A 21,645-nucleotide genomic window follows, 5' to 3' on the forward strand; every position below is an offset into this window, starting at 1 on the left:
AAGGTTATGGGTTACGGCGTTTTAAGTGTGGGATTACAGGATACACATTGATGAAGCCAGGAGTTCCAGGCTATTATTTGCTAATTGATTTGTTACTTCATAACATTTCTCCCATTGTACATCTGCTAGTTTCATAATAGCCACGAAGAAGCCGCGGGTTAGCGACTTGTTGCTTTCTATATCTTTTTTTTCTCGAGCACATTTTTGGCTGTCTTCTGGTATCTCTTTTGCCTCAAAAGTCGCTAGCAAATGACAGGCGAAGTAAGACAGGTATGAGATCACCTACGCCTGGTCGACCCGAATCCAGTACTAGCAGTCGTAGACGAGAACTGCGGCGGCGAGCGAGAGCTACCTTCACCTGGATCATATCCACCAGACCTGCCCATTGGCATTCCGCCGCGTGATCCACTACCAGCCCATCTCCCCATCTGATAACCAGCCGCACCACCACCTAGCGCACCAGTCCAGAAACCAGGCGTCCATCCCTGCTGACGACCAGCAGATTTGTAAGGATCAAAACTGCTGTACGGAGGCGGCGGATCATTTCCACCCCCTCCACCTCCACCACCACCTCCGCCCCACCCAGGCGCCGGCCCCGCACCCCTACCTCGCCGATTCCCCCACCCGAAACATTGCGACAACAAAGGCCACAAGATCAGAATGAAAACAGCAACAATGAACCCGAAGAATATCAAATCCCCGAGCACAGCCATGAACTTCTGAACACCACCCCCGGACCGGTTCCCATTCCAATCCCACTCCGAATCACCGCCTTTCTTCCCAAACCTTTTCTCCCCAGCCTCGGTCAAGAGAAGTCGGTACTCAACCCCACAACTCCCCTTCACCACCCATTTATCATCGGCATTCCGGTATCCCTCGCAGATGACATCTGTTGCGCCGAGTTTGAATTCTACCGGTAGGTCTGCGGTGCATGTCCACTGCACGTCTTCGATGTCGTAGTCGTAACCTTGGTTTGTGCAGCGCATTACTTCTGGTTGGTAGAGGTTGCATATTTGTTTTGATGGGCCTGCACAGCTGAGTTGGGGGATTGGTGAGACGCGTCGAGCGCTTGTCATGCGGTGGGCGCGTAGTGTTAAGGTTTGAACATTTGATAGTAGGATGGCGTCTTTGCCTGGTGGTTTTGAGCTTGAGATGCATGTTGCTGATGAGACCAGAAGTAGGGCTGTGAGTGCCAGTCTGGTGAGAGTTTGCATGGTTGAATGGTTGAGAGCTGGGCAGCTCTCTCGCTTGTGGTGTAAGATCTGTTGTCTGCAGTGCCTGGAGTATTGGTTGAGGTTGATCTTAGGTTGTGGTTAGTGGTGAGCTTGATGTGGCTGGTGTCGATTTTCAGTGATTAGGCTCCAACACTGTGAGTCAACAGGTGGCGATTACTTTAAGGATTTCGTGTCCTTTAAAACTTGCTTCGACAGAAGTGGAGAACAAACCACTGTGGAATAACCTAATCTATATAGCTATGTTTGCTCTGTTTGCATGCTCTATAGACCTCTACCAATGTAGGTAGCACTTTTCTTTTTTGATTCGCAAGAATCATCAAACAAAATAATATTTACATTTTATTATAGCAAATAACCTTATAGCTGCAACCAGCCCCACCAGGGCCTTGTAAGGGCTGCAAGTCGGATCAACTGCTGAGCACTGTCACAAACTTCATCACAGCTATCGCTATACAGAATGTCAATGCAATGGAACACGGCAGCTACAATGTTAGATATATGGAGTTCGTCCCAGGGGATTGAATCTGTCTGCTTTGATTTCTTAATAAATAACCCCATTGATCTCATCTCAGGACCCGTACAATAACAGAACGTCGACTCATCGCAATGTATGATTCCAGCTTTATGTAAACTTGCCACGGTCTACAGTAATTGTCGAGCAGAAAACATACGAGAAGCCATAGGAGTTCCTTTTAAGGTAAGAGTGCAGATAGTTGAGCCATCATCAAACCCAAGTTTATGTTCAACCAGATACCTCTCGTTGAGAACTTCCCCAAGGCAAATGGGATAGAGGACATTTTGGTTATCCTCTGTTTCGTATCTATGCCATGGCTCAACAAGCTCTTCGAGATCAAGTTCCTCTTCTTCATCCTTCACGAAGTCACCAAAATCTGTCGTGTCTCCGGGGGATTCTTCGGTGTTCGCCATTTCAAATTAACGTGTGTCCATAGCAGAGTGGATGGGGAAGGAGATTAGGCGAGTCCAAGGCGGAGAGTGCCATTCGTCATACCGCTCGGTGGTAGCTCCTGGTGAGTGCAATGATCAACTCCATGCGCCCAGCCGTTCTGGGTTTCGTAGATTACATGCAAGGGGACTCTAGATTCATTGAGATTTCTCAAGCGGCTCCTTTGAACCTCACTTTTGAATCACCCCATGCCATACAGATTGTCAAAACAGTAGGTTTTATCATTTTAGTTAGAGAAATATATATCTGTCATCCACATCATATATTGATGTACACGTCGATTTCTGTCAAGTCTTCCTTCAATGAATACGAAAAGAACAAGTGCAAGACACTCTTCCCTTGAGTAACTTGGTAATTCCATTGTAGCTGGCTACCCCTAGTTGTCTATAATGATAAGCTACGTTAGTATATAACGCGAATATATACCTAGGTAGAGGTGCATAGCATAGGTTGCAGTACTGCAATATCCCGAGCGTGAGAGAAATGATATAAAACCAAGAGATCAAAGAGTAATTCATTCACTGGCGACGTTAAATAGGCTGTCAATGTCATGTGAGTGGTGTTTCTTCAGATTCTGGTCTATAACTTGTTTTCCAGGTCGACATGCTCGATAAAATACAGAGAAACTAGACTTTCTACCCGCCAAGTACTGTGGTACAGTAATTTTTTTTTTTTTCAGGGGTTTTTTTTCTTCAAAAGAATGACAGACTCGAAGCAGATAAATATGCAGGTTAGTCAGAGTTCCCGAAGCAACTGAAGCACTGGCAACTCCCATTTATAGCAGCGAACAAAAACGAGAACTGTCGAGGGGGAAGCGGGAGGAATGAGGGCCATAGAAAAATTAATACAAATCGGCCCAATCAGTTTGATTTCCTAATTAATTGTCGTTTCGGCTAAAATAAATGGATTTAAATACTACACAAGAGTCCACTTGTACGTTCACGCAAGTTAATTACATGACCAAAAAAATATGTGCCGTGACGTAGATACTGTAGCGCACTCACCATAGCAACACCCTGTATAGATGGCAGCTCATTCACCATAGCAACACGCGGAACAATTATTACTGGTATGTGGGTTTATAAACTTTTTTTCCTGCTTCTGACTGCTCACCTTTTTCTATCCCCCCCTGAATCCCTTTTGTTACCTTGGATCGTTCCACGTTTCTGCCGAATGAGATCGAGTCCCACTTTCACCATGGAGAATTATGAGAAAATTGAGAAAGTTGGCGAAGGTGACATTTTGCCGTGTCTGTTTGGCATGGTTACACTTGGACCCTAGCTAACGGACCGACTCGTTTACCATAGGAGCATACGGTGTCGTCTACAAGGCTCGAGAGCTGAACTATCCTAACCGCATCGTTGCTCTAAAGAAAGTCCGACTCGATGACGAAGATGAGGGCGTCCCTAGTACAGCTATCCGAGAGATCTCCCTGCTCAAAGAAATGAAGGACGAGAATGTCGTCCAGTTGCTGAATATTGTACATGTCGATAGTCACAACCTCTATCTCGTCATGGAATTCTTAGACTTCGACCTGAAGAAATATATGGACGCCCTTCCTGTCAGCGAAGGTGGCCGTGGGAAACCTCTACAGAATGGAGCGATTATGAATCTCGGTTTAGACAAAGCGATGGTGAAAAAGTTCATGGCACAACTGCTTGAGGGTGTCCGCTATTGTCACAGTCATCGTATTCTACATCGTGATCTAAAGCCGCAGAACTTGCTGATTGATCGGAATGGTACCCTCAAATTGGGTGACTTTGGACTGGCTCGAGCTTTCCTTGTTCCCCTGAGGAGGTATACCCATGAGGTGAAGGCCCCAGTCAAGGAAATCATCTCGAATATTAACATGTATTTCCTAATAAGGTTGTGACTCTATGGTACCGTGCCCCGGAGATCCTTCTTGGTAGCCCCCTTTATTCCACTGGCGTCGATATGTGGTCTGTGGGGGCTATCTTTGCTGAGATGTGCACCCGCAAGCCTCTCTTCCCTGGTGACTCAGAGATTGAAGAAATCTTCACGATTTTCCGGTAAAAAATCTAGCTTTTTCCCACTATTTCTGAATTGCAGATGAGATTGACTTCTCAATTTTATAGCCTCCTTGGTACTCCCGATGAAGAGAGCTGGCCCGGTGTTACTGCGTTACCCGACTATAAAGGCACTTTCCCGAAATGGAAGCGGCCTATCACCCCTCTGGTCCCTGGTCTAGAGAGTGCTGGCTGTGAGCTACTAGAGGCTCTTCTTCAGTATGACCCTGCAGAAAGGCTTTCTGCAAAGCAGGCTTGTCTCCATCGTTACTTTCGCAGGGGAAGTTCATACTACTCCGGACGCGCACCCACTGAAGTAGCAAAGAAATGATCCACAATCAACATGCTACCCTTATTGAGTTTGAGGTCGTAAATATGATAGACGCTGTCTTAGAACCTAATCACTAAATAAGAAGCTTGATATAAATAGGCTCTGCTAAGCGCAGTTATGAGTCGGGTGCATTTATGGATATGGGGAGGGTTTTGATACAGATGATTGGATATAGATTGGGTACGCAACGTACCTTTGTAATAATTACAGCCTGTTTAGAGGTCCTACGACACTTAGACCACACATGGGCGTGCGGGGAGAGGGTACGGTTCTGTTTCTCTTTCCTCGTAAAAGTTACACTCCACAATTGCGTACTACCATTTGACTCAAGATGGAAGATACCATAGAAGGTACTGCAGTTTACCATTTCCTCGAGAGTCTGATAGATAGGATCCGACTGACACAGCACCCCAAAATGGATATATCTCTCGAGTGCACGCCCAAACACACACCCATTGACGCAGACGTTCCTCTGGTTCACCGTGGTTGGATAGATGAGCTAAAAGCAGCAATCGAGTGCAATAATTCGGATGTCGTGCAAAGGATTCTCAACAGCCATGCACTCCTTGAAGCTGTGTTCATTCACCAGTTCGGACAGGAAGATACTGTTCAGAAAGACTAGCCGCAAAATGTAGAGAATATAGTGTAAAATATGACCAATTGGGGATCTGTTTGAAGCTATTTTACGTACAATACTATCACATCCAAGAAATATTCCGACGGTTATATATTGTACTACTATTATATGCGCTACGTGATTATGTGTTATTCTGAAATCACTCAGCAACCCAGCGTCACTTATTTACCTTTCGCGGAATATATCCCATGTCTCTTCTCATAAGTTGAAAACCTCTTTTCGTACCATCACTCCCAGTCCAAGAGCTGTGAGCGTTTTCTGAAACACCAACAGCAGTCGACCTTGTATTGACGATCGCCCATACAGTGACTACAACTGCCATACAACATCGGATCTTATTATAGAGATTTAGTAGTTTGATCCATCTGCCGGGGCTGATTAGGGAAATGATAGAGAAATATTCCGATAGAGATTGCGTGGGGTGGGTAGGTTGATGTCCCCCGACTTATGGGTTTAGGTCGGAGTCTGGACCAATCTGCTGGATTTCATTTACGTATTGGCCCTGAGCGTTGATATCGCGCGCACCCTTGGCTAATAGTAGCCGCATGACCCCTTCGTGGCCCCTATCTGAAGCAAGCTGGAGTGCAGTTCCATCAAACGCAGGACCTGGGGCGTTGACGTCCGCACCATTGGCTAATAGTAGCTGTACAACGCTTTCGTGGCCATTCGCCGAGGCACGCTGAAGTGCAGTTCCATAATACTCGCCGCCCGGCGCGTTAATATCTGCTCCATTGACCAATAGTAGCTGGACAATCCTTTCGTGACCTTCAGCCGAGGCACGCTGAAGTGCAGTTCCATGATACTCGCCGCCCGGCGCGTTGGTATCCGCACCATTGGCTAATAGTAGCTGGACAACCCTTTCATGGCCCATAGCCGAAGCGGCCTGGAGTGCGGTTCCCTCCAATTCGCCGCCCGGCGCGTTAATATCTGCGCCATTGGCTAATAACAGCTGTACAATCTCCTCGTGGCCTGCTCTTGAAGCAATCTGAAGTGGAGTTCCACCCTCGCCCGGCGCGTTGACGTCCGCACCATTGGCTAATAGTAGCTGTATAACCCCTTCATGGCCATCAGCTGAAGCACGCTGGAGTGCAGTTTCAGAATACCTGGTGGTGCCCGATGCGTTGATGTCCGCCCCTTTAGCTATGAGTAGATGTACAACCTCTTCGTGACCTCCAGCAGAGGCACGATGTAGTGCAGTTGCATTAAACGCGGGACCCGGGGCGTTGACATCCGCACCATTAGCCAATAGTAGGTGCACAATCCTTTCATGACCCCCAGCCGAAGCGGCCTGGAGTGCGGTTCCATTATAATCGCCGCCCGGCGCGTTGATTTCCGCCCCTTTTTCTGATAGTAGCTGTACAATCCCTTCATGGCCGGCACCTGAAGCACGCTGGAGTGCAGTTCCATACGGCCCGAAAGGCGCGTTGACGTCCGCGCCCTTGGCTAGCAGTAGCTGCACAATCCCTTCCTGGCCTGCATGTGAAGCTTGCTGGAGTGCATTTCCATAATAATCGGGGCCCGGCGCTTCAATATCTGCACCATTAGCCAAGAGTAGCTGCACAAGCCCTTCGTGGCCGTTGGCCGAAGCCTGCTGGAGGGCAGTTCCATGCGGCCCGAAAGGCGCGTTGATGTCCGCGCCATTTGCTAATAGTAGCTGCACAATCCCTTCATCCCCTGTACATGAAGCATCCTCGAGTGCAGTCCCATAGTCGCTCCCCTTATCGAGTTCCGAGTCCCATTCGCCGCTCGGCGCGTTGACGTCCGCGCCGTTAGCTAAGAGTAACCGCACAACCCCTTCGTGACCTCTAAGTGAAGCTAAACGGAGTGCAGTTCCATACTCGCTCGGCGTGTTGATTTCTGCGCCCTTGGCTAATAGTAGCTCTGCAACATCTACCTGGCCTCCAACTGAAGCACACTGGAGTGCGTTTAGAGGACTACCTAGCGCGTTGACATCCACATTCTTGGCTAACAGTAGCTCCACAATCCCTCTGGCGCCTTCAAGAGAAGCATACTGGAGTGCTGTTCCATGAAACTCGTCAGCCGGCACGTGGATGTCTGCCCCGTTGGCTAATAGTAGATGCGCAATCCCTTCCTGGCCTTTATCCAAAGCACCATTGAGTGCATTTCCACGCTTGCCGCCCGGCGCGTTGACGTCCGCGCCCTCAGCCAATAGGACTTCTGCTATCCGTTGGAGACCGAGGAGCGATGAATAATATAGTGGAGTCCCGATTTTGTAGTCTCGATAATCCAGCGGCTCCTCTCTCCGAGGTTTATCCGGGTCAAATAGGTTCAACCAAATTGTGTACACTTCACTTTGTTCAAGGAAAAATCTCAACACGCTTTCCAGCACTTTGTCCTCGGTTTCGGCAGGCCGGCAATGGTCTATCCAATGCCGGGCTGAGTACTCAGCCAATAGAAACTCCTCCCGGGTTTCTTCTGCTGATCCTTTCCAATCTATATGCGGCAGGTATGATAGACAAAGCACCGCCATCGTCGCGTGTGACTGTGTCATATTCAGCCGTCCCTTCCACTTTCCACTCGGAAGTCGATCAGTGAGAAACTCCCTCGCGGTCAAATGAATAAAAAACAACTTCGAATCGAACACATTGATAAAGAGACCGCAAAGATTTTTCACCACGCTTTTGAAGTCTTCTGGTGCCCATAAATCCGCTTCTAGATCGTCGTGAGACTCGAAGCCGTCCTTTCCCAAAGCCATCGTCAGGGCTATGTTGGCTTCATCAAGCGATAGAGGTCGTGTTGCGGCCAAAACAATCTCAAGAAGGGTCTTTGTGTGAAGCTCGTTCTTGCTCCGGTCTAGAATCTTTTCGTATGCGTCTGAGACCTCTGAGGGTAGCACGGAGAGGAGTCCTTTGATATCGGATCGTCGACTATATTCACTTGGGCTCTGCTCAATGATATCGAACGTGAGGTGTAGCCAGAGGTAAGTGCGGTTCTTCTTGTCCTTAATCTCCTTCGCAATCATTTGACGGTCTCTCTCCTTAAAATTTCGGGTGACCTTTTGTAGTTTGGCATCGATGACCAGATCTATATCTTTACTGATTTCGGCAGACTTGTCATCTCCGTCAAAATGCAAAAGGGCAGTTGTATCAGGGAAATCATGAAACGATACCTCCAAGTTATCGTAAGGGCGACTGGTGAACAGTAACTTGAGTTTTGACGTTGCGGATAGAGGTTGGGGGTTGGAGTAGAACTCCTTCAGGTTGCCGAGAAATTGCCGCATGCTGTCACTCTTACATTCATCCAGAGCATCCAGGACACAGACAACCTCCCCAAGCTCTGGGGAGCCGACACATTGGATAAAAAGACGCCACAGTTCGGAGAAATTACGTGCTAGATTTCCACCGTGATTTTTATGACTGGTGACTGCATCTTGAATGAGCGTGCCCGTCGGATCGTGCGTGAAAAGCTGGTGAAGCAATGCGCACAAAGCATCGGTGGCTGACACGCGGCGCTCGTCTCCATCCTTGAAGAAGAAATAGCAGATTCTCGATGTCGTGATATTTGTTGAAAGCCGGTTCTCATCGATAAGAGTCCGCGACAATACCGATTTTCCACAACCCGGGCCAGCGGAAATCCACAGAAGACTAGAAGTATCGCTGTCGCGCCAGTTTCGAAAGTCGTTACCCTCAAAGAACCATTCACATGTGCCTGGAACTCTCAGTGGGTTGTAATTCTTGTCATCTTCATAGTCGGACGCAAGTGTTTCAAGAAGCCTTCGCTCGTTCCGGTCTTCATAATTCTTCTGATTCCGACTCGTGTCCTCTTTTAAGACATTGCAAATCTCATCAAGAATACTTCGAGACTCTTTAATCTCCTTCAGCTGACGATCTCGGTGATTGCGAATCTCCCCCAATTCGAGATGAGGGAGATATGAGCTACAATCCTCGCTTGATCGCTCGATTTTTGATTTCATTCCATCCCAATCATTTTCGCCCGCTATATTTTTCCATGCACGGGAAATTTGGGTTTCAGATAGATGACAGATAGCACGTGCTTGGTATTCGATGATAAAGGAGTAGAGCGTAGCAAGAGGTTTGATGAGATCTCGATATTCCTTCATATGCTCGGACTGCAGGTATCTCTTCTCGCAGATATCCCAGTAGATCTGAACATTGTCAATTGAATCGAAGCCTTTCAGCATCGCCAAGTTGGCGGTAGTACTGCCTGAGAGTAACTATCTGGGTCAGTGGCAGATAGGCAATAGTGGGTCGCCTTGGCTTACCGGTAAAAGCAACGAAACACCAGCCCATGCCAACGCTGCGTATGGTTGAGTACTAACAGCGTTCTTCACAACTGGATCGGCCCAGAGGAGAAACTTGGCCAGTTTTTCGGTCTGCTCACGTATCTTCACGTCCTTTCCTAGAAGTGAGACTTTCCACTGTTTCTGCTCCCGGTTTTCCAGCAGCCGCGTCATTGTTGACTCGACTGACCGCGGATTTGAAAGATCCGCATCCGCTGCATCGGCGGAGTTCACTGAGCTGTTGCGCTGGGCTAATCTCAAGTGAGTCTGGTAACATTCTACCAACTTTGGCTCTCGTTTCTGCAATATTACGTATGCCAAAGCCCAAGGATCGTTGCTGTCACTTAACAAGGTTGGAGTTGCATCAGCGGACGATGAATTAGGTATGTTCTTCTTGGGCTGGGGGAGTCGGGTAGACCTGAGACCGTGGTTGCACTGCAATTCATTGAAGCGGGCTTGGAGATCTTGTCAAGATCTCCAGCACGTCCAGAAGATTGTACATGGTTTTCCGTGATCGAATCACCAGAAGGATTAGACACGTTTGACTGTGCGGTTGCAGGAAGATGTGCCCCATTGATTCCCCTGTCCTTCTTTGACCGTTGGGTTAGACTCTTGAAGCGTTGCTTAAAGCTACCCATCTCCCGCTACGACCTTTTGGACCTTGAGGGATCATATAAAGAAGATCTCAATGCATACAGGATGCTAAAGTTGTCAATGAAAAATATTTTCCAGGAGAACAATTTCCTGTAAGCAGGAGATCGCGGGGCTTAGCTTGGCGGCTCAAATCAAATAGCCAATAGAATGCTCGGTAAGCCAAATCGCTTCCGCGGTCCAGGGGATATGCGGAGCAGCTCCCGTCTAAACCAAACGTTGGAAGGCTCCACTCAGTCGAAACCTACCGACCTGGCTGTTTAGGCATATTAGATGGCTGAAAGCCTCGTATGAAATTGCTCGCCCCGCATAGCATCTGCATTCCCTTCTTTCTTCTATCCTCGGCACGCCCAGTCATATCTACGACACTACCTAGCATCGTCCTCGTCCCGGGGGCTTGGACTGCACCGAAAGCATACCAGAAGCTAATTGATGCCCTGGAGGCGAAAAACCTCAAGGTTTACTGTTCTCCCCTGCTTCTAGAGCTCTGTCATCCCGACCAGAGACGAAACCGGAGAAGATTTTGATAACGGTAAAGAAGATTCCCGCTCCTTGATGCACTTCTCGGTGAAGTTCAGCGCTGCGATCTTACCGGCACGGTATGCGGGGAGCATCGAGTCAATAGTTCGTTGATAGCATTGCTGCTGCACTCCATTTTTGGAGTATTATATCTTATCAAGGAGATTAGACTGCGACATCGCCTATGGACGGGCGGTTGGGCATTGCACATGGGCCTTGTGTAAGCGGGAAATGGGCTCTATGGATATGTATTATTTACCTAACAAATCGAAATTTCACAAACTCTCCATGTAGAAACTTCATATCAGTCGATTCACGATCATTTGGTATCTCGAGAAACTCCATACTTCAAGCAAATATCAATAATAGGTTGACAGCCAGAACGCATTGCACTTTTAGCGACAGTTTTCCTGCGATATCCTGCATCTAGGCTGGCTCCGCGCTCAACTAAATATTCAAATTCGCGAGGCTTTTCTAGGTTGATTGCTATCAGCAAGGTCTGGCCGTGCCTTATTGCTATCGCCCCGTATTGAAAGAGGAGCTCAATCAGAGAATAGCTCTCTTCTCTCAATAGAGCGCAAAAGACTGTTGTAACCGACTTTCCCCTTCTTCCAGATGAGGAGAATTTCGATCGTGAAGCTTTTCCGTTTGGATCTGCTCCATGATCTAACAAAAGCTTGGCGGTACCGAATGGTCGTGGAGCATCCCGGAGTGCACCACATAGCGGTGGATGACTCTCTTTGGGTAGTTGGAAATTAACATCCGCTCCCCGGGACAAGAGGTATCGTATGCGGGCGTCATCACCCTGTTCCGCGGCGTATTTCAACATCCAGTAGAGGTCCAGCGCGGGATCTGGTTTGCTATAAGTGTATTGGCGAAGCTGGTCGAAGAGATAGTCTTCGATCTCATGGTGACCCTTTGATGCTGCTTGTGAAAGCGGATATCTTCCCTCGGTATCGTGTGATAGTTGCTTTGCGCCCAGAGAAATGAGTTTCTGAGTCAGAGTCAAGTGACCCTCGCGAGCTGCGAGGGCAAGGGGCGTTAACCCATCCCGGTCGCGATAATTAAGATCAGCTCCTAAATCGAGGAGATACTCCACGATTTTGATATGTCCATGGGCTGCCGCGTATGATATTGGATGCTCTTTCATGTCCTCAATTTGAATCGGCCATCGGATGCGTGATCCCTCACTTTGTATAGAGCAGGCAAAATACTGAGATTCATATTGAACGTTTGCTCCGGCCTCAATGAGGTATTGCAGAGTCGATTCAGACCCCTTAGATGCTGCCCATAGCAGTGCCGAGGCATCGTGTTCCTGCACATTGCGCTGATAGAGGGGTTTGTTGAAAATCTTGAATAGATAGGAATGACATTCCAGAAGATGATTCAGATCGGAACATCCTAAATGTGTCCCGATTTGTATGAGAAGTTCGGGGGGTAATTTGAGCATCGACATGGTGAATGAATACAGAAGAAAGAGGAAACATCTCAGGGCTTGATCTATGCCGATAGGTCAGCGGTCCACTTTTATAGTGTAACATACGGTACGCCGTACGTATATATTTCGTGACAATGCCTTATATTTGACTGTCATTACTTGGATCGCATTTCTCTTGATATCAGTGACTTCCAATGTCGGGGGTGTGAATGGATTATGAAATGCACGGATCTGCGCTTTAGGTGGGGAAGGGGCTCTCAGTTTACTGCTGTACTTCCACCACCACTTTGCACGCCCTCTCAACCAGCAGGCAAGCTTTGGACTCACAACATCTAGTATATGGGATTCCTTAATTATTCCAGCACGGAGTATACTGTATTAAAAGGCTATCCCTGGACTGTTCTCTGCAAGTTTTTGCAATCTCTAGAAGAGCTTGGCTGTCTACAACGATGGCATGCCACGGCGTAACATGTCTATACACAAGAAGTATTGTCGGATTTCTTAGTCTCTGTAACTTAGCTTTTTATAACTCTCAACTCAATCAAATCTCATATTCCACGATGCACTTTAAAGTAGTCTCCTCTAACAAGTATGAACCAGTTGTCCGAATTGGCTTAAAGCACATCTCATTCTCAAGCCCCGAAGCACTCCATATTGTACATGGATCGAGATAGTCATATCCCAAAGTGAGAAAATCTTGCACCCTGAGGCTCGAGTACCTATTTTATAATCTGATGGACTAAGACCTAGGACCATCCGACTTTTATAAGCCAGCAGCAGCCCCGTTCCAAGGCTGCCCGCTGCTAAATATATTTTCAGTGCGAGATGTCAACTACCAACCACTGTTCGTTCGAAAGGTGTCAATGACCGGCCTATCCCAGACCTTGATGGCCCTGTCGGCGGAACCCGATGCCAGGGTTATCCCGCTATCTACGGTATGTCCGCATGTACCATGTATTCTCGTACGTATAAGGCGAGGATAATCCGCACGTATTCTATGTTAAATTCTATAACAATAGTTCTTATCTCTTGAGAAATTCATTTCTATTCTCACATTCGCCTAGATATATCTTATCTAGGGTTTGTGATTTACACTTCCATAGTTATGTTGTTCTTCTGTTCACCTTGCATATTAAGCGTACAGAATCTGCTTTGCTTCAATACAAGATTGAGAAAAGTGCTCACTCTCTATGCGAAGCTCCGTCCCACAATTCACCCACTGCTCTTGGCGGGCTGATATTACGGTGTTATACTAGCGTGACTTGCATAAAGTAGCGTATATCGGCCGGGCTGGGACGGTGGATGGGCCATTCGCGGATCGCAATCTCTATTATATTATTGAAGATGACGCGTACTCTCTATCTCGCCCGGTTCCCAAATCAGGGATTCAACACTAGCGCCGGGTATAATAGACGGGCTCCGGATGCTATATTTAGTCATCTTTGAACTGATAATGACCCATCATATTTTAGGCAACCAGGCATCGGGTATTGAGATAGTTAGCACTGTGACCCCAACATGTCGCAATCTGAAATATAACTGCAATTCGAAAAAAAGAACCCCCGGCTTTTGTGCTAGGAAACAGCTTAAAACATCCTACTAGTATTTATGAATCCATGGCGGTGTTGTCAACACGCAGCCCAAAGCGTTTAGCCACAGATATGTCTCTCCTGTAGATGTGCCCTGGTAGTAGTCTCTTCCATCTCGCCTGGCTATCCGGCTCCACCAACCTGGCCGCATTCAGTTCATCATCATCGATCTTGTCATAATTCCTAAATGCAACCCAGAAAACGGGAGCAGCAGCAATCATCGTTGCGGTGACGGCATAGTACGTGAATCCTTCCAACGCACTAGCTACAAGAGCTATCCAAACAACGAAAGGGATCGAGTCTACAACATGGGGTAGAGTCTTGACATCGTCCTCGGTTGCATCCCGTCTTTCATATTCAGTGGCCTGGGTATCCATATCGTTTACCATCAGATAAAGGGCAAAATTCCAGTGTGATGGCTTTATTGAACGGAATCTCAGGGCGCTCGAAATTCTCCGTGGACGCAAGGTTATAATGGGAGTTTGTGAGGAGGAAAGAGAAGGGGACTGGATGTCTATGTACTTTGTACTGCTATCCCTAGTCTAACCTACCTCCCACACATTGTAACCCTCAACCAAGACACGGGTATTTCCATTCGGGTCTGTGCCTGGGGTGTATAATGAAATGCTATAGAATAGACCTATGAGACATTGCTATGTGTTTCACTGCGATGATTGAAAGTACCATCCTACGCTATTGCGTAAGATAGCAAAGGATTTCAGGGTTGTTCTCGGACTCCACTCAATATAGTTAAACGTTGTGGAGACCGCGGGAGGTTCTAACCTTAGAGATTCCCGAGGTCCTTGGGCGACTAAATTTAGATGGAGCACGTCCCATATTTCCCTTTTCGGCTGGCGGCTCATTTAGTCTGTTTGTTCGCTTGGACTATGGTCGAGGAGGAGTAGAAAAAAAAATTCGATAAGGTGAATTTATTTCAGGAATTTTCGAGAACTATGTTGTATTGTTAAATATTGTTCAGTCAATTAAAGTAGACGTTCACTCTTTAGCCTCTATGTTGTCAAATTAATATAGGCCTATTAGTCGTTTTGATAATCGCAAATTACTGTCAAAAATATTTTACAGTAATTCCCAATGAAAGCTATGTGGCATTTTACTGGTAAAGAATATTATAAATAACGTGGAACTCCCCCTGGGGCCGGATCTCTATCCCACCTCCAACTACATAAACTATAGACATACCTTTGACACAACTCACGACCAAGAGATTGACCCCTAAAATGGAAGAATCCCTTATCCTCTCCAAATTTGACAACCTTGTCCAATCCGGCATCGTCCAATACGACGATAAACAACAAATCATCGAGCATGTTGATGGCGACCTCAAGGTATTCATCCCTTCCTGACTACAATGCAAATCAAATATCTACTAATGCGATGACCCAGTTCCAATTTGTCCTCACTTCTGCCCTCATAAAAAAGCCAACTCTAACAACTGCCGAGTCCCAACCCGATTCCGAAATCCAACAACCCGAAAAGCGACCAGGCAGCGACATAAGCACCACCGGGTTCGAGCTCGGCACGCTAGAAAGCCACTTAGTGATCGTGAACAAGTTCTGCTTTGCGCGACCGCACCTCATGCTGCTCACGTTTGATGGATACAAACGACAATACGAGGCGCTTGATGAGTCCGATCTAAACGACACGTGGCGGCTGCTGAACTCCGCAGAGAGCGACTACGTTGCCTTTTACAACTGTGGCCCGAATGGCGGATGTAGTCGGCTGCATAAACACGTGCAGGTGATGCCCTTGCCGGCGAACAGTTTTGCTGCCTTTTTGGATTCTCCAGATGAGCCTGAGACCAAGGTTCCATTTCAGTGGTTCTATCGACGCTTTGGCAGTGATTTGACCCCCGCTGCGTTATTCGAAACTTACAAGGAACTGCTGGAGGAGGCGTCGAAGGTGGCTGGGGACTATACGACGGGTGCGCCATCTGGGACAGTCTGTCCGCATAATGTGATTTTTACTAAGAGGTGGATTATCGTACTACCAAGAAGACGAGGCGCTATTAATAAGGAGGCTGGAGTGAACTCGTTGGGAATGCTGGGAGTGATCGCCGTGGCTACGACGAAGGAGATCGATAATTGGGTCAGGTTGGGTTTGACGGAGTCACTGGCAGAGCTGGGAGTACCAAAGGAGATATAATTGACAATCTTCTTTGCGAGTCGTAATGCGGAGGTAGGTTGAGCCGGAAGGACGCGATATGTTAGTACAAGTACAATCATAACTAGGTCACCCACGTTGATAAATATGTGACATTAAACCTAAATATATATGCCCACTGGCAACGGGGTTTAAAACAACGATCTAAGAATAGTGCATCCTGTTATAAACTAATCAAGCTCCCAACCTTTGCGTGACCGCATCCCAGTGAACCAGTCCTGCACATATGCCAATCCAGCGTGAGGACCATAAATTTCCGTTTCCCACTGAGGCAACGGGGCATCGAGTCCAGTCTCCTGCAGACATGTTTCGCGTAACTGCTCGAGACTCCCACCACGGTCATATATGGAGGACTCAATAATCTGGCTACTTTCCATCCGCATCTGGATCCGTAATGCCTCGGTCTCGGCCTCATTTACAGTGAAATCGTCGTTGACAACGGTACCATACGCAATACGAGCTCCCTCAAACGTGACAAGCTTCCGGTGTACTTCCAGAGCAACCTTTTCTGCCGGACGTGTCAAAGGATCACCCAATCCGCCTCCACCCCAAGTCACCCACTCAAGAAGATCACCCGGGTCAACGCGAATATGATCACACTTGGAAGGTAAAATTTCAGTCGGAGGACTGTCTTCGGACTTGGAGTACCGGTAGAGGATTTTGCGGGAGCGCTGTCCCGGCTTTCCGCCCTTCAATCCCCATGGCTTGGTGAACCATCGGTCATCGTGGAGACTGAACTCCCCACGGGCTAGGAATCGGTATAGCGTGCGCTGAGCATTGCCGCCGCGGTAGAATCCGGCGCCACCACTGTCGGCGACGCTCTCATTTGCTTCAATACGCAACGGGTAGTTTAGCTCTATTATTTCTGTGGGGATGGACTTGATGGCGGGGAAGAGACAGTGGCAATCAGGGCCATCGCCGGCTTGTCGTGCAGGTACACCTCCAAACCCAATCTGGTAGAGCTGGTACCACTCCCCATCTGGCTTGAATCCAGAGTAAAAGAAGTGAGGCGAGTCACTGAATCCAGCGGCAGCCTGGTAGGAGTCTTGCTTTTGGCCAATCAGGGCTTGTACAATGTCCAAGGTCCGTCCGAGGAAGTGAGTCCGACATGAGATCGGTGCAGGGCGAACAGGCTTGAGGACTGATCCTTGAGGGATGTGCACATCAATCAAGTCATGGAACCCGTCATTGATAACTGTGCCTGGAGCAGCGGCTGCAATGAGGTAGTAGCCAATGAACATCCTGAACATTGTCTCCGAGAGATAGAAGTTGATACTACGCTCGCTCTGTGGAGAAGTGCCACTCCAGTCAAATTTCAGCCGGTTACCATCGACCTTTTTCATGGAGCAGGTGAGTGCCCAAGGTCCCACACCATGACCATCATCATCGACGAAGTCTGTGAATTTGCTTTCCAGATCATCGAATTGGCGCTCGATAATCTTTGCGAATCCAGTTCGGTTCCGGTACAGCAGTTCTGAGCACGCGGCTAGGTATACTTCACTTCCGAAACGAGTGGCCAACTCGCGGACTCTGGTGGCTGCCATAGAACAGGATGCTACAATGGCAGTAAGGTCAGAGCGATACCATGCCGGTTGGCGAGAGTTTCGACAAAGAAGATCAACCAGATCTTTGTTCATGACACCACGGGTATATAGCTTTATGCAAGGAATCTGCACGCCATCATCAAAGACTGATGTCGCGTTGATGGACATGCTTCCTGGTACGATACCCCCAACGTCTGTCAGGTGGCCAAATTGCGATGCAAACCCAATGATCCGACCGTTGTGGAAAATAGGCAAAAAGGCGATGATGTCGTTGAGGTGGCTGATGGCACCCTGCACTTGGTAGGTATCGTTGGTAATAAACACATCGCCCTCCTCGATTGTACCGTTCCAAACATCGAGGAACTGTGTGATGAAACTGCCGAACTGACCAACCAGCATTTTGCCCTCGCAGTCGGTTATGACATTGAATTCATCCTGCTGCTCTCGGATGGCAGGGGACATGCTGCATCGTAGCATCATTTTGTCCATCTCGCCGCGAATAGAGGCCAGTGTCGAGGATATGAGCGTGGGAATTAATGGAGTGCTCTTGACAAGCTCTTTGGCTGACTCGGCAGTGTGTGTGGTAACGGCGGCAGGTTTCTTTTCCAGAGGATTGATCAAAATATTCCCGATGCTGTCGATCTCACCATAGTAGCCAGGTAAGATGAGTGTGTTGCTGTCCATTTCGGAGATAATACACGGACCGGAAACCTGGATACCCTGCTTGCTAATCTTCTGACGATCCCACAGTGTTGCCAATTTTTCTTCACCTTGCACGATGATACTCTGCTCGCCAATCTTTGCGTCTGAAGGGGGAACTGTTCCTTTGGGAACTTGCGGGATATCAATACCCGGCGAGGCGTCTTCCAACACAACGCCCAGCCTCATCAATTCAAGCTCAAAGTCAGGTAAACAGTAAGTGAACATCTGCTGGTGCTGCTGGTCAAACTTTTGTCGCAACGCATCATGCCATTTCTCAGTAGTCAGGGCCAAGTCTTCTTCGGTGATCTCAATCGTTATCATCAAAGCTTGGCCTTTGTACCGAAGATCTGCTTGATATGCCGTCTTCCATGACAAGGGCCATAGATCACCCGCCGTCCTAGACAACGTATCCCGACACTCTTGCTCTAGCGTTTGATACTGTTCCCGTGCCTCGAAAACAGTGGTTCCGGAGACAATACGGATGAACGTGGCAGATTGCTCGTGTCTAAGTTTAGTGGTCACATCACCCTGTGCACATAAGATTCCCGGAGAAGGCGGGATAATGACAGGCCAGGCCCCAAGAAGTTGACCCACGGCGTTTGCATGCAGAGGACCGGCACCGCCGAAAGCAACAAGTGCAAATTCACGAGGGTCATAGCCCTGCTCCACGGAGACAAGCCGCAAGGCACCATACATTGTCTCGTTGATGATTGTAATGATATCCTCGGCTGTTTGAGTAACCGGAAGTTTCATCTGATTCGCAATATCCTCCACAGCAGCTATAGCAGCATGGACATCCAACGCGAACGCACCACCCAACAATGTCTTAGGCAAATATCCCAGGACCAAATTGGCATCCGTGACAGTGGCTTGCTTTCCGCCCTTTCCATAAGATGCAGGTCCCGGTGCTGCACCAGCACTCTCAGGGCCTACCCGCAGGGTCTCCGTGAGCTCCATGTACGTTGTGATCGACCCTCCTCCAGCTCCCACGGTCTTGATGTCAACCGCGGGCGCCCGAACAGAAAGACTTTCTACAACAGTCTCTCGTCGGAGTTGAGGCTGACCATTGTAAATTAGTGCACAGTCGGTAGAAGTGCCTCCCATGTCCAATGTAATCAGATTCTTGTACGGAGTACTCCGAGCCACAACATCTGCCACTCCCTTCACACCTCCTGCTGGTCCGGACATGAGGATATTGACTGGTAGTTCCGAGGCGAGAGCCAAACTGGTCAATCCACCATCGCTCTTGAGAACCCGAATGGCTTCACTTTCCGCCGCAAGCGCCTTAGACAGATTGAACAGATACTTCTCGACAACCGGCTTTACCAGCGTATTCGTGCAGGTTGTGACCGTCCGCTCGTACTCTCCGACTTCACGGAGGACATCCGTAGAACAAGTAATGGCAATATCAGCTCCAAGTTCCTCACGGACTATTTGTGCAACCACCCGTTCATGAGCCTCGTTGCTATGTGAGTTCAACAGTGAGATAGCAATTGCTTCTGGCTTCTGCCTTGCCAGCTCTTTCAAGCTTCGTCGCAGATCTTCAATGTCAACTGCCGTGACTGTTTCACCCTGCACAGACATGCGTTCTTTACATTGAACGACTCGCTCAAGTGGCACTATAGGCTCGGGTGGGGTCCAGTGTAGCCACGCACCCAGTCCACCTGGGATCTGGGAGCGTCGTAAAGCCAATATATCCTTATGGCCAGCAGTAACAATTAGTGCGGTGCGAGCGCCCTTCCCTTCGAGAACCGCATTGGTTGCGGTTGTCGTACCATGGTGAATGAATTGGAAAGTCCCTGACCAGCCGAATTGCTCTTTGAGTAATTCACGGGCCTTTGCGATGCCCTGTTGGATTCCGATACTTTGGTCTGGGATAGTTGTTGGAACCTTTGCGCGCACTGTTTGTCCATGCGGGGTAAACACGTAAACATCTGTGAATGTCCCGCCAACATCAACTCCGAGTTGATACCCCTTGTCTAGGGGCTCTTGCATTGTGCAGCTTTGGTATGTTTGAACGTTCAATAGATTTGGGGGCGATGAGGGGAAGTTCAGGATCATTAAAATTCGTTAGGAATCATTACCTAAGGTTGGAGCCTGGAATACACCAATGTTATTGCATTTGGGGATACTAATGAGTCCGCTATCACCAAACAGGGGGACGAAGTGACGTTCATTACCTTGTTCAGACCAGTGGGGCGCATATTGCCAATAAGGTGATTCATGCAGGGTGGATATGTATGCAACTAGTCAGGCTCTACAGCCAGGAGGGGTTTGTTTCCACTGAACTACTATAGACTCAAACGCTTCAACTATTTCTTAACTTTCCAGCCTTAGTGATACCAACCAAGGTGATGATGTCTCCGGGGGCGGCACAGATATTAATATCGCGGACAGATCTCTCTTATTGTGCGAGAGGAGCACATTCTCAAATTCAATGTATCACTCAATAGGACCAATATCAAGATGGGTTCACCTATCAAAGATTTACTTTGTGAATTTACAATCTCGGCTCTATGAACTACTAATACTCGTTCGATGTCTTAAAGTTTATTATAATAGCAAATTTATCCCGTAGACGTTCTCTAGTAGCTAACTTAGAGAAGAAGGCGCACAAATATCGTAATATATATGGAGTAGATATTTGATTAGGCATACAAATTCGAGACTCCGAATTTGCTTTCTTGTTAATGTTACTAGAAGCTGCAATAGAGAAAAGGTGGGAAATACTACCCCGAAGATCTCCTTTGAAAGTGAAGACTACTGTAGAAATAGTCTATATTATAGAACGATCTCACCCCCTGACATGGTATATAGATGATCGAACAAGTTCTTAAAGTCAATTCCTAGCAATTCGAGGTCGTTAATGCGGTAGCTTGAAATATCGATAGAAGGAATGAATAACTAGTCGTGCTCACTTAATAAGGTCAAATTATGGCTCCTGTAAGCCAAATATGGCTTTAGCTAGTTGATTCGATGTTGGCATACTGGCGATAGGCAACTCTGCAGGCAGTGGAGACATCTCTGTTGCTCGAACCGGCACCTCGGATTGAATATCGTAAGAGGAATAATAAACGCCTATGTCGGTCAACTTTTGTCTACATTCCCTTTTCTCAAATACATATTGGCGTACGATATAGGCAAACTATGCAGCGAGTGATCCAGGTAGAGTTCCATTGCTGGCGAATTCTAGCGACATCTAGAAGTGCAAGACTGGAGCTATTCTTGGGGTGATCCGGGTTGTGGACTATTAGATCGAAGAGAATCATCTAACATGTAAATAAATTAAAAACTAAGGGCCTTATGGCCCTTCGGCGAGATATCAAAATTAGATATGGACAAAAAGAGTTGCGTTTTCTAAAGTTGATGAACAGACTCTCAAGGTTGTCAGATAGTGGTGGGGCGGTGGGGCAGTGGGGGGAGGTGCCGCCGACTAAGAGGGCAACGGAACGTACCTACCTACTTTTCTACATGTATGTTGTATGTAAAAACCATAAGAATAATCGGCCGCTTATACGGGCTTGTCATGTCCTTCTAGATGATATTTTCAGATGATCTTTTCAAAT

At 47.8% G+C, this 21,645-nt stretch overlaps 9 protein-coding genes across 9 annotated transcripts; 3 read left to right on the forward strand and 6 right to left on the reverse strand.

Moving 5' to 3' along the window:
* Window positions 1-278: 278 nt before the first annotated feature.
* N7487_011944 (DUF1183 domain protein) lies at window positions 279-1,214 on the reverse strand (the record flags this gene model as incomplete). Its single annotated transcript, XM_056879674.1, has 1 exon — window positions 279-1,214. One exon carries the CDS (start codon window positions 1,212-1,214, stop codon window positions 279-281), a length of 936 nt encoding a protein of 311 aa, XP_056724993.1.
* A 643-nt stretch (window positions 1,215-1,857) lies between these two features.
* Window positions 1,858-2,162, reverse strand: N7487_011945 (uncharacterized protein; the record flags this gene model as incomplete). Its single annotated transcript, XM_056879675.1, has 2 exons — window positions 1,858-1,877; window positions 1,907-2,162. The coding sequence occupies 2 exons, from the start codon at window positions 2,160-2,162 to the stop codon at window positions 1,858-1,860; spliced, it is 276 nt and encodes a 91-aa protein (XP_056724994.1).
* Window positions 2,163-3,396: 1,234 nt separating this feature from the next.
* On the forward strand, window positions 3,397-4,557 carry N7487_011946 (cyclin-dependent kinase; the record flags this gene model as incomplete). Its single annotated transcript, XM_056879676.1, has 4 exons — window positions 3,397-3,433; window positions 3,507-4,009; window positions 4,066-4,229; window positions 4,296-4,557. 4 exons carry the CDS (start codon window positions 3,397-3,399, stop codon window positions 4,555-4,557), a joined length of 966 nt encoding a protein of 321 aa, XP_056724995.1.
* Window positions 4,558-4,972: 415 nt separating this feature from the next.
* N7487_011947 (uncharacterized protein) lies at window positions 4,973-5,179 on the forward strand (the record flags this gene model as incomplete). Its single annotated transcript, XM_056879677.1, has 1 exon — window positions 4,973-5,179. One exon carries the CDS (start codon window positions 4,973-4,975, stop codon window positions 5,177-5,179), a length of 207 nt encoding a protein of 68 aa, XP_056724996.1.
* Window positions 5,180-5,639: 460 nt separating this feature from the next.
* On the reverse strand, window positions 5,640-9,629 carry N7487_011948 (uncharacterized protein; the record flags this gene model as incomplete). Its single annotated transcript, XM_056879678.1, has 2 exons — window positions 5,640-9,389; window positions 9,438-9,629. 2 exons carry the CDS (start codon window positions 9,627-9,629, stop codon window positions 5,640-5,642), a joined length of 3,942 nt encoding a protein of 1,313 aa, XP_056724997.1.
* Window positions 9,630-10,944: 1,315 nt separating this feature from the next.
* On the reverse strand, window positions 10,945-12,081 carry N7487_011949 (uncharacterized protein; the record flags this gene model as incomplete). Its single annotated transcript, XM_056879679.1, has 1 exon — window positions 10,945-12,081. The coding sequence occupies one exon, from the start codon at window positions 12,079-12,081 to the stop codon at window positions 10,945-10,947; it is 1,137 nt and encodes a 378-aa protein (XP_056724998.1).
* A 1,588-nt stretch (window positions 12,082-13,669) lies between these two features.
* N7487_011950 (uncharacterized protein) lies at window positions 13,670-14,029 on the reverse strand (the record flags this gene model as incomplete). The annotated part of the gene is made up of 1 exon (XM_056879680.1): window positions 13,670-14,029. The coding sequence occupies one exon, from the start codon at window positions 14,027-14,029 to the stop codon at window positions 13,670-13,672; it is 360 nt and encodes a 119-aa protein (XP_056724999.1).
* Window positions 14,030-14,890: 861 nt separating this feature from the next.
* On the forward strand, window positions 14,891-15,815 carry N7487_011951 (uncharacterized protein; the record flags this gene model as incomplete). Its single annotated transcript, XM_056879681.1, has 2 exons — window positions 14,891-14,998; window positions 15,057-15,815. 2 exons carry the CDS (start codon window positions 14,891-14,893, stop codon window positions 15,813-15,815), a joined length of 867 nt encoding a protein of 288 aa, XP_056725000.1.
* Window positions 15,816-16,003: 188 nt separating this feature from the next.
* N7487_011952 (uncharacterized protein) lies at window positions 16,004-20,074 on the reverse strand (the record flags this gene model as incomplete). Its single annotated transcript, XM_056879682.1, has 1 exon — window positions 16,004-20,074. The coding sequence occupies one exon, from the start codon at window positions 20,072-20,074 to the stop codon at window positions 16,004-16,006; it is 4,071 nt and encodes a 1,356-aa protein (XP_056725001.1).
* Between the last annotated feature and the right edge of the window lie 1,571 nt (window positions 20,075-21,645).

The sequence above is a fragment of the Penicillium crustosum genome (assembly GCF_028827405.1).
Source record: "Penicillium crustosum strain IBT 35664 chromosome Unknown utg000005l_segment0_segment0, whole genome shotgun sequence".
In the NCBI taxonomy this organism is placed as follows: Eukaryota; Fungi; Ascomycota; class Eurotiomycetes; order Eurotiales; family Aspergillaceae; genus Penicillium; species Penicillium crustosum.